The sequence below is a fragment of the Aethalodelphis obliquidens genome, unplaced genomic scaffold, assembly GCF_003676395.1.
Source record: "Aethalodelphis obliquidens isolate GAN/ISIS:26980383/991018 unplaced genomic scaffold, ASM367639v1 scaffold57, whole genome shotgun sequence".
Lineage (NCBI taxonomy): Eukaryota > Metazoa > Chordata > Mammalia > Artiodactyla > Delphinidae > Aethalodelphis > Aethalodelphis obliquidens.
In genome coordinates, this window is record NW_020838001.1 from 1,288,064 (window position 1) to 1,304,495 (window position 16,432).

The following is a 16,432-nucleotide window of genomic DNA, read 5'->3' on the forward strand; positions in this document are numbered from 1 at the left end:
CTCCTAGGCCTGTGACAGGACACTTGCCAACACTGCGGTCACACGCACGTTCCCGCCAACCAACAGAGGGATGAACACGCTTGAGTGTGACTACGTCTCCCCGAAAACAAACTCGCCTGAGTCCCTCCCCGGAGGACCCCTCTCTACGAGGGGTGTCTGGTGACCTGCCCGCGAGTGCCTGCTGGGAGGGCCTTTGAAACCAGACTCGGTTACATAAATGATACGGCACCCGTGACCTCTGTTTTCGTTTCCTGCTCCCCTTTCCTCGGCAGCCAGCTCGAGGCCCGGCTGGGTCATCCACAGGGCGGGCTGCTTGTAAGGTCCAGCATCTCCCTTTCACCAAGCCTGGGGGTAGGGTGGGCGATGATGTCCCCACCCAATCACACAGACCCTCTAAGGGCTGCAGGACCGAGACCGGGGAGTCACAGACCGCGGTGGGGGCAGCGGCCCAAGGAGCGGGCAGGCAGCAGGGCCGAGAAGAGGCCACGGAGCACAGCAGAGCACGGCCCAAGAGTGCCCGGAAGTGGGGTTCCAGACTCAGCCTCTGCCAGGCCCTGGCCCTGGTTCTCTCATCTATAAAATGGGTGGGACAGCTCCCAGGAGTCGCCCCAGCTCACCAGACGGCGGTGAGCTTTAAGGAGTTAAAACAGAAGCTCCTGGGCTCAGCCAGGCATGTGAGGGACCCTCGGGAAATACCAAGGGATGATGGTGACAATGACAGTGACAAAAGCAGCCACAGCTCAGGGGCCCCTCCCCCTGGCTGTCGCTGCCACTCGCCCCAGCTCCAGGCTGTCACCGGCCGGAGGGGCAGGTGGGCCGAGGCCGGCCTTGGGCTCTGGAGCTCCGTGGTCCCTGCAGGAGAGGTACACACACCTCCATGTGCACAGTGACTCGTACACCTGCAGGGCGCCACACCCGGGCCCATCCCCCTCAGCCCCTCCCACTTGTATCCCCGGAGGGCACCTACCCCAACCTCCCCCGCCTGGCTGAGTTCTGCAGTTCCGGTTGGTATCAGAGAGGCTCTGGAACCCTCCACCTGGACCCCACCTCATTTCCCCCAGGGGCAGCAGGTCCCGAGGCCACTCCGGGTCACACAGCCCTGTGAGAGTGGAGCCTAGGGGAAGGGGGCCCCCCACCGGGGACAGCAGGCAGGGGGGTGCTTTGAACTGGCTTTTCCCGGCCCAGCACAGAGGGCACACGGGCTTACCCGTACACCTGGGGAGGACGCAGACCTCCCTCTGACCTCGCAGCCTGTCCCCACCCCAGGCCTCACCCGACACAGCCAGCCAAGGCCCCCTTCTCCAAGCCCCCACTACAGGAAGGGCGGGCCCCAGGGCTGCGGTGACCCAGACAGTCCTGCCCTAAGGGGTTAGTTCCCGGGCACTGCACCCCTCCCTGGGGCTGGACAGACGCTCTACCTCCCAGAGCTCACAGCCCCCAGTGGCCACAGGTCAGCATGTGCACAGCAGGGAGCCTGATGGAGCCTTTCCTGCGAGGGTGCAGACGCCTCTGGGGCTGCCCTGAGGCGTCCAAGGAGAGGGCCGGGTCCCTCTTGGGAGCTGGTCCAGAGGCCCCGACCCTTCCTTATCCCCCAGATGAGGTCCGTTTTTTTCCATCCATACCTGCATCTGAGGGGTTCCCAAGCTCGGGGGCTGGGAGGAGGCAGCTGCTGGGTAAACGACACCCCGAGCCCAGCTGTGAGAGCCTGCCCCCAGCCACTAGGGCCCTGGCCGCCACTGTCCCCAAGGCCCCCGCAGGCAGCCCCTCACAGGCCTCGAATCATGGATCTCAGCTCTGCCTGGTCACCAGGGAGTTAACAAGCCAACCCTCTTATCTCCCCGGGGCTGGGGTAGGGTCCCCACCTCACAGACGCATCCCCCAGGGCAGCCCTGGCCAGGTCCCAAGAGAGGGAAGCCTGGGGGAGACGAGCGGGGGTCACCCACAGCTGACCTCTAGGGCAGAGATTCCCTCTTCCCGTGCCTCTCTCACCCATCCCAGTAGCCCTGCTCTCAGGGCCCCCACCTGGCTGCAGTTGAGCTCCTGGGGCCCCAGCCCTCTGCTCCACTCACTTGGCCTCCCCTCAGCATCTGCCCAGTGCCCGCTGAGTGCCCATCCCACTAACTGCTCCGCAAGCCAGTGTGAGGGACAGGCACTAGTGTCACCCCCACTTTACAGATGAACGGAGATACAGAGAGAAAAGTAGCTCACCCCAGCTCACACAGCTTGAGATGGCAAAGCAGAGCCCGGAGGAGGTTGGACTCCTTCGAGTTCATGCTCTGAGCTGCTTCCCCAGAGCTTCCCACGAGGCTCAGGGTCTGGTGGGGAGACAGGGCAGGAACATACAACCACAAAACATGATGAGGTAGGAGGGAAGGGAGAGAGCAACTTATCAGGAAGGCCACAGACAGGAGGGGCCTTGCAAGCTGGGCATTGAGGGATGTGTAGGAGTTCAGCAAGTAGAGAAGAGGGCAAAGGAAGGGTCCTCCAAGTTGGGGAGCAGTACGGGCCAAGGCCTAGGGGAGAGGCAGGCTTGCAGCTGGATGGGCTGGCAGGGACTGTGAGGTCCTGGTGGACTGGGACAGCAGGCTCCCTCCCGGCGGGCCCAGCGGGCCTGGCAGGGGCAGTTGCACAGAAGGAGGAAAACAGGTCCTTTAGCATTAGAAGGTGATTTGGGGGGTAAGGGAGGCTGGGCAAGGTGCAGGTGGGTGGGGAGGGAACTTGGCTTTGTAGTTTCAGCTCAGATGACTCTCTTTTTGGTTCAAGTAGCAGGGATCGTGAAGGGGTCCAGATGCTGTCACAGACAACCAGTGCCTCTCCCACCCTGTCACTGTACCCCAAGGCTGGCAAGCATCAGCAGGGTGTCCAGCCTGCTGGGATGGGGAAATACCACCAGCAGCCTCTGTCTTGACTGCTCCGGGGCCGTGAGCTCACATCCCACCTTGGGAGACTCACCAAGTGACAGCACAGCCCTGCCCACCCAGCAGACGGCCCTTCATCTGGTCCAGCCTGGGAGGAGCCTTCAAAGAGCAAATCTCCTTCCGGAGAGACCAGGGATTTGGGGGCAGCTTCTGCCACCCAAGCCCCACCTCAGGAAATAGTCTCAGCCTTTTAATTATTTTTAAAAGAATACACGCCCATTTTAGTGATGTGTTGATACAGAAAGAGTGGCCAGAGGCCGCCTCCTTGTGTATATTTTGCATTTTCAGCTTGTTTTAATTACCTCGTTTACTAGCTGTGTGACCTTGGGCAGGTTAGCTAACTTCTCTGTGCCTTGTTTCCCCATTTGTAACAGGAATAATAACAACACCCTGTACCTCATACGGCTGGTGTGAGAATCAAACGGAAACATCACAGGGCAAGGCACAGCACCCACCTGACGCTGGGTCTCCCATTCAGGACGTTACCGGATTTATGCCAAGCGAAAAACGCAAGTCCCTCCCCCTCCCCTCCCCCACAGCCCCAACAGGCCCCAGGTTTGCTGTGGATCTTCCATGTTTCCTTGGATCTTTTTTTTTTTGAGTGGAGGGGTGTCTCGACCCCCATCGAGCCGAGACTCCCTTTTACACTTCTCCTCACCCCTGGTGCTGGCGGGGCATCTTCCGGTGTCGTTCAAACTCTCCGTACCCTGGGCTCTGAGGACCGCGGAGGCAGTGCGGGTTCTACCGACTTCGCGGTGCCGCGGCCTCGGCGCCGGTTCTGCGGACGGACCTCGCTGGTGAGACCGCAGTCTTGAGCGCGCGGGAGCCCGAGGCACAGCCAGGTGCCAGGACCCTGAGCTCCCGGGGACCTCTCTCTGCTCTCCTGGGGCCCCGCCCACTACGAAAGAGAGATCCACTGGCGGGGTCTGCAGGGGGGAGGGCAGGGAGGGGCCGCTTCGACCCCCGAGGGGAGAACATGGGGAGCAGGTAACCATGGGAGACCATCGCGGCAGCGTGGACCCGGGGCTCTGATGGCGGGGGAGGGCCTGGGAGGAGTGGGTAAAGGGGATATTTAAGACTCCTACTCCCTCTCCCAATGGCACACTGCCAAGACTTGTGAAGAGTCCAGAGCCCTCCTGGAAACTTCCGCGGGGTCCCCAGCCCAGGGTGAGAGTGGGGGCCTTGCCTGCCACACTCCAGGGGCCCTGAGTGGCCCGATGTGCACCCCGAGTTACAGTCTGGTGCCGGAGCACATGGAGAGGAGCGAGGGCCAGGCCTCCCCACCCCTCCACAAGGCGAAAGTGCCCTGGCACTCGTGGAGTCGCCCTGGCCCCAGTCAGCGTCCCTGGACCTACGAGAAGGGACTCCAGGGACGGCCTATTTCTGCCAACGAAAAACAATCATTGCCCCAAGCACAGCAGACAAGGTTCCTCTGGTGAGCCCTGCTCCCACCCAGCCTGGGCGCCCAGCGCCTGCTCTTCTGTGGGGAGGCTTGGGTCATCAGTCAGCAAAGCTGCTCAGGTGGCCCGTCTCACCAAGGTGCTGGCACCAGCGGGCCCACCCAGGGAGCGCCAGGAGCCACCTCCAGACCCACCCATCCCACATTTCTGGTGCCTGGAGGAGACTCTTTGGGAATCCCCCAAAGCGAAAGGCCCACCTAGGGGTGGAGGCGAGAAGCTGGGCCGGGACCTTGTGGAAAGGAAGTGCACCCAGATGGAGGCTGCCCACCCAACCTGGCCCCCCCAGCTGGGAATGAGTGCAGCAGCTGCCCTGCTTGGTAAGAAACTGAGGAAACCGTGGGACTCCCCCTGGACTTCGCGGGGGCAGTGGCCATGGTACAGCGGTTTGAGTTCAGGGAAACGAAGCCAAGCAGTCCCTTTGGAAGCAGGACCCCTGCTCTGGGCCCCAGACCAGGGGCGCACTGGGGGGTCTTTACCACTGTGTCCGTGATGGCGAGGCCATGTTCACGGACTCATCCACAGACGGCACCGCACACTACGCCAGCCTTAGCGGAAGCCTGGAACTGGCGGAGGGAGGGCCGTGGATGTGCGAAAACCCCAAACAAATTTAGAGAAGTCTTCGCGCTGGACTGCTCTGGGGCACCAAGCACCCGGCTGGTTCGTGCCGCCCGCGCTGGCCGGGACTCGGCGTTGGGCGCCCCGCGCCGTGCTTCCAGTCGCCTTTCCCGCAGAGCCCCGCGCGCCCAGCCGGATCCGGTCACGTGGCGACGCGCCCGCAGCCCCGGAGCTGACCCCGAGGGGAGGGCCCCGGGAGGGAAGGGGTGGTGCGGCGGGGGCGGGCCGGGGCGGGGCGGCCCGGAGGGGCGGCCGGAGCACCGGGATTCCCTGCGGAACCGCGCGGACCCCGGCTCCCAGTCTCCAGCCCGCCTGTCGCCGCCTGCCGCGCCCGCGCCCTCTGCGCCCTCCGGTCCTCACGACCAGCCAGTGAGTACCCAGCTGGGCCTGGCCGCGCGCCCCTCCCCAGCCCGGCGCCTTCTCCCAGCGCCCAGACCCTGCGTCCTGCGGACCTGCCGGGTTTCTCCTTCTCAGCGCCCACCGTGCCCACCCGGGAACCTCCGAAGCCCCGGCTGTGGAGGAGGTGAGCTCGACGTTCCCGCTGCACCCGGGATGCCCCATGAGCCGCTCCGAGCCGCCCCCGCCCCCTGCCGTCTGTCCCTGCAGGTTCCAGGACCCGCCCCAAGAACCGCCGGGCTGGGGAGCGAGGAGCGCGGCCTGAGCGACAGCACCTGCGGGGCACAGTGGCCGTGACCTCGACACCCGTCCCTCTTCCCTGCAGGTCAAGGCCGCGCCAGGGAAGATGTACCAGAGCCTGGCGCTGGCCTCGAGCCCCAGCCAAGCCGCCTACGCGGATTCGGGGGCCTTTCTGCACAGCCCGGGCGCCGGCTCCCCGGTGTTCGTGCCGCCGGCGCGCGTCCCCTCCATGCTGCCCTACCTGCCGGCGTGTGAGCCGGGCCCGCGGGCTCCCGCGATCGCCGGGCATCCCGGCTGGGCGCAGGCAGCCGCGGCGGACTCGTCGGCGTTCGGCTCCCGCAGCCCGCACCCGCCGGCCGCTCCGCCGCCCGGGGCCACCGCCTTCCCCTTTGCGCACAGCACCCCAGGACCTGGCGGCGGCGGCGGCGCAGGGGCCCGGGACGGCGGCGCCTTTCAGGGTGCGATGCTGGCTCGCGAGCAGTACCCGGCCCCGCTCGGGCGGCCCGTGGGCTCCTCGTACCCCACCGCGTACCCGGCCTACGTGAGCACCGAGGTGGCCCCATCTTGGACCTCTGGACCCTTGGACGGCAGCGTCCTGCACAGCCTACAGGGCCGCCCGGCTGGCCTCCCGGGCCACAGAGCCACCTTCGGTGAGTGCGGGACTGGGAGGTGGCTCCACTGACTGGGGTCCTGGGTGCTGGCCGTACTGGGGTGCAAACCCGCACCCTACGAAATGCACCCCCCAGAGTCAGGGCTTTCCCAGCCGGGTCCGACACCAGCATGGGGCAGGCCCAGAACGCCCGGGACCTGTAAACCTGGACGGAACGCAGCGGCTGCCCCCCCCCCCAGATGAAAACCCCGTCCTGAGTTTCTTTTTACACACCTCGATATTTCTACTTTTCATCCATCCGAACCCAATATTCTGGGATCGAGCCATTTAGAGCCTACGTTAAACGTTTTTATGAAAAGTTTTGGAAATGATTATTTTTTAAAGCTCAGAATACCGGTTTATCTAAGTAAACCACCACATTCATCTCTGTTCTAGAATGTTTATGTATTCTAATTTGAGACCCAGTTGCAATCGCTCTCCAGGGTATAAATTTGAGTAATCGGACTCCAGGCCCTTAAAGCGGAGAGTTGCTCCCCTTCCCTCCCTCCCTCCTGAGTCGAGGGCGCCACCGGCTCTTTCTCACCCCACCCTCAAAACTGAGGGCCACGCCTTCTTTTGCTGCCCAGTCTTTTAGCCTACACCCCACCCCCAGCCCCTCAGCGCAGGAAGCGGGATCCACTTGGCCCGGCCGCCAGGGCGCCCCACGCCTGGCGCCCACCCCTGGCCAGGCGATGATTGATCCCCGCCCCGCCCCCACCCGGCGCCCAAGTGTCTCCAGCGCCTGGCCAGGTCTGGAGGGGGCCAGGAGTCCTCGCCCCAGCAGCTCAAGTGGGAGGACAGTGCTGAGACCGCGCAGGCTGACAGTGAAGGCACCACGGTCCTCGTGGGATCCCGCGATCCGATTCGGCCTCACTGCCACTGCCCGCCCTCCATATCGACCCACTTTGCGGAGGACAAGGCCCTCGTCCTCTGCCAGTGCAGATGCTCCTGCCTCCCCAGCGAATTAAACTTTCCAATGCTGGCGCTGGATCCTGTTCAGCGTGGGGCAATTCCCTGTCACCTGTCCCGAGGTTGGATTTATTCACCCTCCCCCCACCTTTTAAAGCAGCCCTCAGGAGCGATGGAGACCTGGCACGAACGTCACAGTATGTAAACTTAAACTTAAACAAGAAAGTTAAAGTCGATTTTGAAGCAAAATAAAATAAAGGCACAAAAAGGAAGGGAAGGAGAAGGTGCTGTGGACATGGCGGCTCCCAGGAAGGGGCAGAGCCTCACCCAGCAGCCACCCGCCTTCCCGCAGCGGCCGACCTCCTGGAGGAGTTCCCCGGCGAGGGGCGCGAGTGTGTCAACTGTGGGGCCCTGTCCACGCCGCTGTGGCGCCGGGACGGCACCGGCCACTACCTGTGCAACGCCTGCGGTCTCTACCACAAGATGAACGGCGTCAACCGGCCCCTCACACGGCCGCAGAAGCGCCTGGTGAGTGCGGGCAGCCACGGGGCAGGAGGGGGCCGTGCTCCTGCGGCCACGGCCGGGGCGCCAGTGGGGCCCCAGGAGGCCCGGGGGGGGTGGCAGCGCCCAGTCCACTGTCATGGGCCCCCTGGTCTGGGGGTCACGCGCCCACACTGTCTGCGGGGTCTCCCAGAAGAACTCGGCTGTCCCAAGCTCGGCCCTGAACCTCCTGGGCAGGGGCTCAGCCCTGCTGCTGCAAGGGGCTTTGGGCTGGCCAGGTCGGGGGGGCGCAGAGAGGCAAGGTGACCTGACCCCAGGGAGGGGACTGGAGGGGAAGGTGGCTGCTGAATGCTGGCTTTGTCGGAGGACATTGAATGTTACGGGGCAGGGAGGGACCCTGGGCCCGCTGCCTCTGATACCGTGAGGATGGGACGAGACCAGGTCTGTGATTGTTCCCTGGGCGAAACTTGTTTTCACTTTTGGTTTCTTCTGCTGTATGGCTGGGTAGCGAGTAAGGGACTGGGAGCCCGACTTCTGCCCCCAGCAGGGCAGAGTCCCAGAAGCAGCATAAAGGTTTCAGGTTCCTTTGTTCTCTACCATTTCACAGGCAAATTTTGATGCTCAAGTAATTTTGCAAATAAGTGGCAGGGCCTGCCGATGTCGGCCAGCTGTCCGGTCAGCGAGGCCGTGGTGGCTCCCGGTTCCGGGTCCGGGCAGGGTTGTGTTTCTGGGCTGATGCTGGTGTGAGCCCTGTAGGGCCAGGCGGCTGGTTCTGGTGTGTTGGGCCCCGAGGAGTGTGGAAGGGCTTTCCGTGGCTGACGCTGTGGGATGGCCGTGCCGTGGCTGCTGGCCTGGGCCGCAGGGCGGTCAGGTGCTGGCCTGGGCCGCGGGGCGGTCGCATGCTGGCCTGGGCCACGGGGCGGTCGCATGCTGGCCTTTACTGGAAATACGAAGGCCCAGCTATGGCAGCGCTGGGGCCAGACGCTTTGGGGCCCCAAACTGGGCAGGAAGCAGGACTGACTCGGTCGGGCAGTTTGAGGGCAGCCGCTGTTCCTCTTCCTCTGACCTGGCCTGGCATTTGGGGCTCTGCAGCTCCCCCAGCCTCCCTCCACCCATGCTGTGCCTCTCAGAGTCCACGTCACCCCAAGTCTCGTCTCTGCCCCTGTGATCATGCCCCCAGCCCCAGGCGTGCTGCACCGGCCTGTTGTCTGGTGTGGCCTCAGGGAAGGGGAAACTGAGGCCAAGGGACAGGGTTCTGGGGGCTGCGTGCGACCCAGACCTGACCCCGAGCAGCAGGCCGGTCCCCTCCTCTGGCTCCCTGCACTGTCCTCGGGCCAAGCCCTAAACTGGGTGCCAAGGATACACTGCTGAACGGGAGACGCAGGGCTCCCTGTCTCTACCCACACCCCTCACGGGGCTCAACTCCCAGCAGAAAATTCCTGACCTTGGGGGTGGGCGGGCCAGGGCCACCATCTCCACCCTGAGGCGTTTACCGTCACATCAGCCGGATGACCACCCGGGGCTCCGAGACACTGAGTGACTTCCCTGGGCATGCAGCCCGCTGGCGGCCAGCCCTGGGCTCGGACCAGGACTGTGGCCTCAGGCTCCCACGAGGGCCCCACTCAGGCTGAGACCCTGCTCCTGCCCTGGGTCTTCTTGCCCAGGCCCCCGTGAGATGAATTCAGGGACTACCCCGTTGCCTGCTGGGAAGGTCAATTAGACGGCGTGTGCAGAGCACTTGGACGGCGTGGCCGGTGTGGGAGGGCCAGGGTCGGCCACTTGGCCTGGCGAGGCCCGTTTCGTAGTCTGAGGACGTGGGATATTTAGCTTTGGGGGGCTCCCAGGGTGAGGGATCCCTGCGCACCTGCTTGTCTCCCCGAGGCCTCAGGATCGGCCCGGCCCTGGACACCCCCGAGTCCGGGCCCACCTGGATCTGATTGTAGAACATGCCAAGGAAGCGTTTGCCTAGTGGGGCTGGGCCCGGGGGATTTCTCAGGGCCCCTCTGCTCCCTGTGTCTCCTGAGCAGCATCCTGGGGGGGTCCTCTGACTGGCTGCGGGGTGCCCCCCTGTCACTCAGGGCAGGCGGCCCCGCGGCTTGCCCGGTGGCTGGTCCTGGCAGGGCCAGGCTCGCTGTGAAAACCCTGAGATTCTTGGAGTCCTGAGACCAGAGCCCGGGCCACGTGCTCCTGGCCATGGGGGCTGGGCCGGCCGCCCCAGACCTGCCCCCGCTCCAGTGCCTCGCCCTCCCTCGCGTGCGGGCAGAAGTGACGCCCCAGGAGGGGCCCCTCCGGGAAGAACCGATCCTCCCCTCTTGCAAATAATTCCAAACGTCCTGGAAGCGTGTCACCAAGGATACAAGAACGTGACGATAGCAAGCGTGCGCCCCCCTCCCGGTAGGAACCTGTCTGTTTACCCTTTGCCTCCCGTGTGCATCCTCGGTCACAGGCTGGGGGGTTACACCTTTGACCCGAGGCTTCCATCAGTGTAGACGAGCAGGGAGGGTGGTCCTGTCCCTGTGGCCAGGGGCTCTACGAGTGCCCCTCGGCCCGGCCTGACCCCAAAATGTTGGAGCCCAGCAGCCAGGGTCCGCGGACGGCAGGCCTGTTAGCCCGAGGCCGGTTCTGACGCCAGCTCCGGGACGTGGCCGGTGCCACGGAGGGCCCAGCATCCTTCGAAGGCTCACCGACCCGGGTGCTCCTTCCTGCACAGCCCGCCTCACAGACTTGTGTCCTCAGCACGCTGTGCCCCGAGCAACGCCAGGCTCCCACCGTCCATCAGGTTAAGTGTCCCCACGTCTCCCCTGCCAAGAGCACCCAGAGGACCCGTTTGAAACGGGAGCATCTCTGCGGCTCCACCACCTGCAACCTTTACTTTCCCAGCCGCGTCGCCGCCCTCTGCTCTCCCATGCCCCCGCCTCTCCGCCAGCCCCCCACCAGCTCTGCGCTGCCCACCGCCCTGATTCCCCGGGTGTCCGGATGCTCGCGGAGCCTGGAGCTCAGGCTGGCTCTGCTGCTGGCTTTGAAGTTGCACTTCTTTGGAAAAGAACAGACCAAAAAAGAAAAACAAAACGAAACCTGGAGAGGCCTGGCAGTTAAGGGCCCTGAGAGTGGCCGGGCCTGGCGGTCTGTCCCGACCGCGAGCGAGCAAGGACAGAGGGAGGCTCCGGGCATCCACGGGGTGCGGGCAGCCCCGGGGACGTGGCCGCTGAGTGTGTTCAGCCGAGAAAGGAGGTTCTGTCCCCTCCGGGGCCACCCCCACACCTCCGGCCCCTCACTGTCTGAGCCTCAGTTCCCCCCGTAAAACGCAGGCAGCTGAGGGGATGGAAACAGATACAGGAGCGAGCACGGCGAGAATTTTTTCAAGGTCATTCTTTTTTCCCATTTTCTTGATTTTAATCTAATTTCTAGTTTCTCGATTTTAATTTATGCTCGCTGGAGAGAGGTTCAAATGTGGCTTCCAGATTCCCCCGCACCCCCAGGGTCTGGGGGATGGGTTCACACCACCTGGGCTTGTGTCCTGCCTACACGTGGTCCAGCTGCTGTAGCTTCTCCCCAGGACCCACAGCGGTGTATGTACCTCCACTGCTTCCGCAACGCACGGGCGACCGTGGGGGACGCTTGGGGTGCACGTGTGTCTGCGCTCGTGCCCACGTGTGTGCAGCCTTGCGGGCGTGCTGTTGGAAACAGTGCTGATGTGAAGCCTTCGCGTGGGTCTCTTTACTCCCTCGCGGGAGTGTTTCGGTAGGAAGGATTTTAGTAGGAAGTGGCCTGACGGCCGGCCAAGGAGACAGCATTCCTGTGATTCCTACAGGAATGATGCTAAAGTTTTGGGGGAATGTGAGATGGCAATGTGAACTCGAAGGGAGCAGCTGTTGGTAAAAGGCCCTGAGGGTCCCAGCTGGATTGGGAGGAGGGGCCTCAGGCCATGGTCCCCTCCTTGGTCTGAAGGCACAGCTGGAGTTGGGGACCGCGATGGGGCCCAAGAAGGTAGCTTAGGGTCACCAGATAAAATACAGAATGCACAGTTAGATGTGAATTTCAGATAAACAACGAATAGCGTTTTAGAATAAATATGTCCCAGATGTTGCATGGGGCGTACTTACACAAGATATTTGCGGCTCATCTGAAATTCACATCTAGCTGGGCATCCTGTTTGTTTGTTTGTTTGTTTGCTAAATCTGGGAACCCTGGGGAGGTCCCAAGGCCTCCTCCCACCTTAGGAAGATGGATGGACTGGGGGTCAGGGGATCCTGGGCCGGGGCAGGCAGCAGGGCTGGGAGTGGGCTCCGGGAGAGCAGGGGGCCTCCACGTGGACACAGCTCCCGGCAGCCAAGAGGCAGGTGGAAAGGAGAGAAGGGAGCAGAGCGGGGGAGACTCGAACTGTGTCCAGTAAAAGCAGCTGCTTTCTAGACAAGATCAGGATGTGGCTGCCGTCTTCCCAGGGAGGCCCTCCGGCTGGGGGCCTGCTTGACCCCAGGGCCAGGGCTCCTGCCTCAGAGTGTGTCCCACCATCCGTCCCTTCCGCTTCTGCTGGGCCTGGGCCAGCCGCCAGCTCTCTCCATTCCAGCAGGTGCACAGGTCCCACCCCTAGGAACCCTGGGGAGACCACTGGAGGTGCGGGCCAGGCTGGGCAGCAGCCGCCACACAGCCGTGGCCTAGAGGCCGCCGGCCAGAACATGGGGTCTCCCCAGCCAGGCCGGGAGCTCCTGCCCTGCCCTCCCTCTGGAGCCTCCAAGGCCTCATCCCTTCCTTGTCTTGTGGCCCTTTTGTTCCGGATCCTGGGGCAGAGTCCTGCCTGGAGAGCGAAGGCCGAGGTTTAGATTAAACAGGGCGCAATTCCCTGGAGCCTCTGGCGGCAGCCTGGCCCTGGGGGAGGGGAGGGCGAGGAGGCGTTTCCAGCTCTGCGTTTTCTTGGGAACGGCTGGTGCCGGCGGTGGGGCGGGGGCGGGGGGGGGGGTGTTTCCAGACGGGCCCCACTCTCCCTCCCGGGCCAGTCACAGGGAGAGCCTGTGCCCTCGAACGGCTGACAGCCTGGGGGAAGGGGGTGGGCATGAGACAGTGGGCAAGGCTGGCAGCTCCGTCAGTGCAGAAGGAAGGACCTCAGAGACGGCAGAGACGGGGCAACTGAGGCTGCCCCGGAGAGCTCAGCCCTACCCCGGGACAGATTCCTTTGGGGGCTTCTGTCGTCCGTCTTGCTTTTGGTGGTCCTCTGGCTGGTCCTGGGCTGGAGAGTACTGAGGACAGAACACACGTCCTTGGGACGATTTTGAGTGTGGAGTCTCACGGGCTTCTGTCCTTGTGCCCCGGGGTGCCACTGAAACACCGTAGCGGATGTGACTGGGTCTGACCCTGGCTGCCACGGAGACCCTGCATCACTGCGGTCCGGGCGAGGGGGCAGGGGACTGGACCGGGCAGGGGCTGTGCAAATGAAAGAAAAGGTCAGACGGATTCAGGGCATCTGAGGGCAGGGGCTGGGGAGGGGTGTGCCACCTGCAGGCTGTGCTGGGGGGCGAGGGAGGGGCTTTGGGCCTGAGGTGCCCTGGGGGTCCTGGGCAGCAGAGAGCATCTGGAGCTCCCAGACTGCAGGGGACAGGACCCCATGCACACACCGAAATGGGAGTCGGGCAGAATCCTTGCCTGGGAGCGAGGGACTGGGCTGTGGGAGCTCGAGGACCTTGAGCTGGTGGGAGGACCGGGGTCAGGCCTCCGACAGCTGCTTTCCAGCCAGCCAGCCAGCTCGGCACAGCCCCTGGACCCCCAGGCTCATTAGGCCCCGACTCCTGGGTGGGCACTGTCTGGGTCCCCACTGGGCCCCCACGTGCAGGGAGGTTTAGGGACCCTGGTTGGATACGGACCTGGAAGGTCGGCCTCTGGAAGGTTCTGGAAGGGCCGTCTTGCCCCAGTATGAAACATGTGAGCAGCAAGGCAGGGGTGGGCATCGGGGACCTGCGGCCCACAGTCCAGTGCAGGTGCTGAGCTGAGCACGGGCTCGAGCCCCAAGTCTTGGGAGGCAAGTCCCAGAGGGACCAGCAGGCCCCCTGGATGTTCAGCCCAGGACTGGACCCGAGGGCGGCCCTATGACTCCTAGGGGTGCTGCTGCACCACAGAAATACGGGGCTAAGGCCCAGCGTTGGTTAAAAAGAGGCCGCAACAGATGCCCAGCGGCCTGTCTGTGCTGGGCTCTTCACGAGATCCTGACCCCACAAGAGGCCTGTGGCAGGTCTACTGTCACCCCCATTTTACTGATAGGGAAGCTGAGGCCCAGAAGGGTGAAGTGACCTGTCCCAGGGCTAGCAGGGCACCAGGTCGCGGGTCCGAGGAATCCCGGGCAGGCCTCAGGACCTTAGCGCCCAAAGGCCTTCTCACCCAGCCCCACACGGCCCCACGCCCCGAGCCCAGCATCCATCCCTCCCGCCCCGGTGCACCTGCCCCGCTGAGCCGAGCGGCAGGGCCCCAGCCCCGAGCCCTGCTCACCCCAGCCTCCTGCCCACAGTCGTCCTCACGCCGGGCCGGTCTCTGCTGCACCAACTGCGGCACCACCAGCACGACGCTCTGGCGGCGCAGCGCGGACGGCGAGCCGGTGTGCAACGCCTGCGGGCTCTACGCGAAGCTGCACGGGGTGAGCAGGACCCTCCCTGGCCCGAGCGGGGCTGAGGAGCGGCGGGGGGGGGGGGGGGGGGGGGGGGGGGGGGGGGGGGGGGGGGGGGGGGCAGGGGTGTGGATCGGGCGGGGCCTGGGCTGAGCGTGTACGCGCCTGTGCACACGTGGCCCCACTGCCTGCACGGGCCCACGTGTTACGGTTAGGCCCGTGGTACAGATGGGCTCACAGAGGCTGTAGCATCACTGTGGCTTCCCCGCAGCCATTCAGCCAGGGGCAGAGGCTGGACACCCCCAGAGCCCTCCTGGCCCCCCGGCTCCCTGAGGCTGGGGTGGGACGGGCTTCTCCCCACCAGGCCTGGACGAAAGTGCCAAGCCTGGGGGTAGCAGCTCCCCAAACAGGGCCGCAGGAGTGACCAGCTCTGCAGGGCTGAGATCGGGGCAGGTGGCCATGCAAGAGGCCCCAGGGGTGAGCTCGGACGGGGAGCAGCCGTCCACGTCCTGCCAACCCCACCAGGTACCGCGGCCCCTGGCGATGAAGAAGGAAAGCATCCAGACCCGGAAACGGAAGCCGAAGAGCATCTCCAAGACCAAATGCTCCTCAGGTTCACGGGCCAGGGCTGTGGGAGGCCGGGAGGAACCCAGGCCCTCCAGCGAGGCACACCTTCTCCCTGTGGAATCACTCTGAGTATCTCACATTCCACCATTAGAGATTCACATGTTTGGTGCAAGCATCATCGTCCTGAAGTGCACATACCCCGCATTGTCCTGGGATGGTCTGGTCTGGGGAGGGGCTGGGGTGGCGGGAGTTCACCCAGCAGTGGGGCAGGAGGTCCAGTGGAGGAAGCCACACGAGCACCTCCAACCCCCTGCATGACCAAGGCAACCAGATCTGCAGCTTCTGTAAATGCCCTGCCTTCCCTCCCAGGATCCACAGGGAGCACCACAGCCTCCCCGCAAGCCTCTGTCCCTGACCTGGAGATGTCAGCGGCCACTCTGAAACCTGAGTCCCGTCTGGCATCCCCTTCGTGCCCCGGGCCCAGCGTCACCTCCCAGGTAAGGAGGTCAGGGTGGGGTGGGGTGCCCAGAGCTGGCTCCCAGGCACCTCCTGGGGGACCCCTGGCACCCCAGCCAGGTCAGGGCCCCCACGGGCCCCTGCCGGAAGCTTGGGGCCGGACACGCAGCTGGCCGCTGGTGCCAGGAGCTGACCTGTGGCCGACGCCGGCTGAGAGCCCCTGTTGATCCTCACAAGGGGTCCCCACCCCATTCCAGGGGCTGAGGAGGCCCCTTAGGGCAAATCGCCCTGTCGCAGGGCTCCCAACCTCAGGTGAGCCGGCCACTGTTCCCCAGTCTCACGTGTGCCGTGTCCTCCCTGCAGGCCTCCACCCAGGTGGACGACACCCTGGCCCCCAGCCACTTGGAGTTCAAATTCGAGCCCGAGGACTTTGCCTTGCCTTCTGCAGCCCTGGGCCCCCAGGCCGGCCTCGGCGGGACCCTGCGCCAGGAGGCCTGGTGTGCGCTGGCCTTGGCCTAGGTCCCCGGGCCCCCACCAGGACCCACCTCGCTACTTCTTCGCTCCAGCCCAGCAGAGAGACCGCCAGGCCGGACGCTGGAAGAGACTGGAGCCAGCCGGACCTGGAGGCCTTCTGTGCAGACGGCAGTCGGGCCCCAGAACAGGAGGAAGGCTGGTGGGAGAAGGGCTCGAGCCCCTCCCCGGACGGCAAGGAACCCCTAAATGTAGGGCAAGGCTCTGAACCCTACCAGCCACTCTGGCCACGGCTGACTGGGGCTCCCACCCCCACTTGACTTCTGTCCTCAAGGCTCGCCATCATCATGTTTACAGGTTGCAGCCGTTGGAAAAACCCCACCTTCCTGTTGTAAAACCAGGATCACAGGTGAAATCACTGAGGCCAGGCGGCTAACAGGGATGAGGAGGGCAGCCCGCTGGGGGCCTCCTGGCCTCGGGCCGTCCATTTCCCACATTTGACCATAGAGCCACGGCACGGAGACCTTGCCCTCCTCGGAGCACGGGATGGCCAGGGACAGATGTGCAGGTCGCGCACTGTACCAGGACGCCACCGGGCGGGGGGGGGGGGGGGCGTTCACATCGTAGTCATCGTGGACTTTTATTTATTTGGACAGTTTTC

At 64.4% G+C, this 16,432-nt stretch overlaps 1 protein-coding gene across 1 annotated transcript; it reads left to right on the top strand.

The window, feature by feature from the left end:
• The first annotated feature begins 5,256 nt into the window (after nt 1-5,256).
• GATA5 (GATA binding protein 5) lies at nt 5,257-15,927 on the top strand. The gene is made up of 7 exons (XM_027086952.1): nt 5,257-5,516; nt 5,715-6,279; nt 7,540-7,715; nt 14,182-14,307; nt 14,803-14,890; nt 15,214-15,341; nt 15,664-15,927. Exons 2-7 carry the CDS (start codon nt 5,736-5,738, stop codon nt 15,817-15,819), a joined length of 1,218 nt encoding a protein of 405 aa, XP_026942753.1. The 5' UTR covers nt 5,257-5,516; nt 5,715-5,735; the 3' UTR covers nt 15,820-15,927.
• Nucleotides 15,928-16,432: the final 505 nt, after the last annotated feature.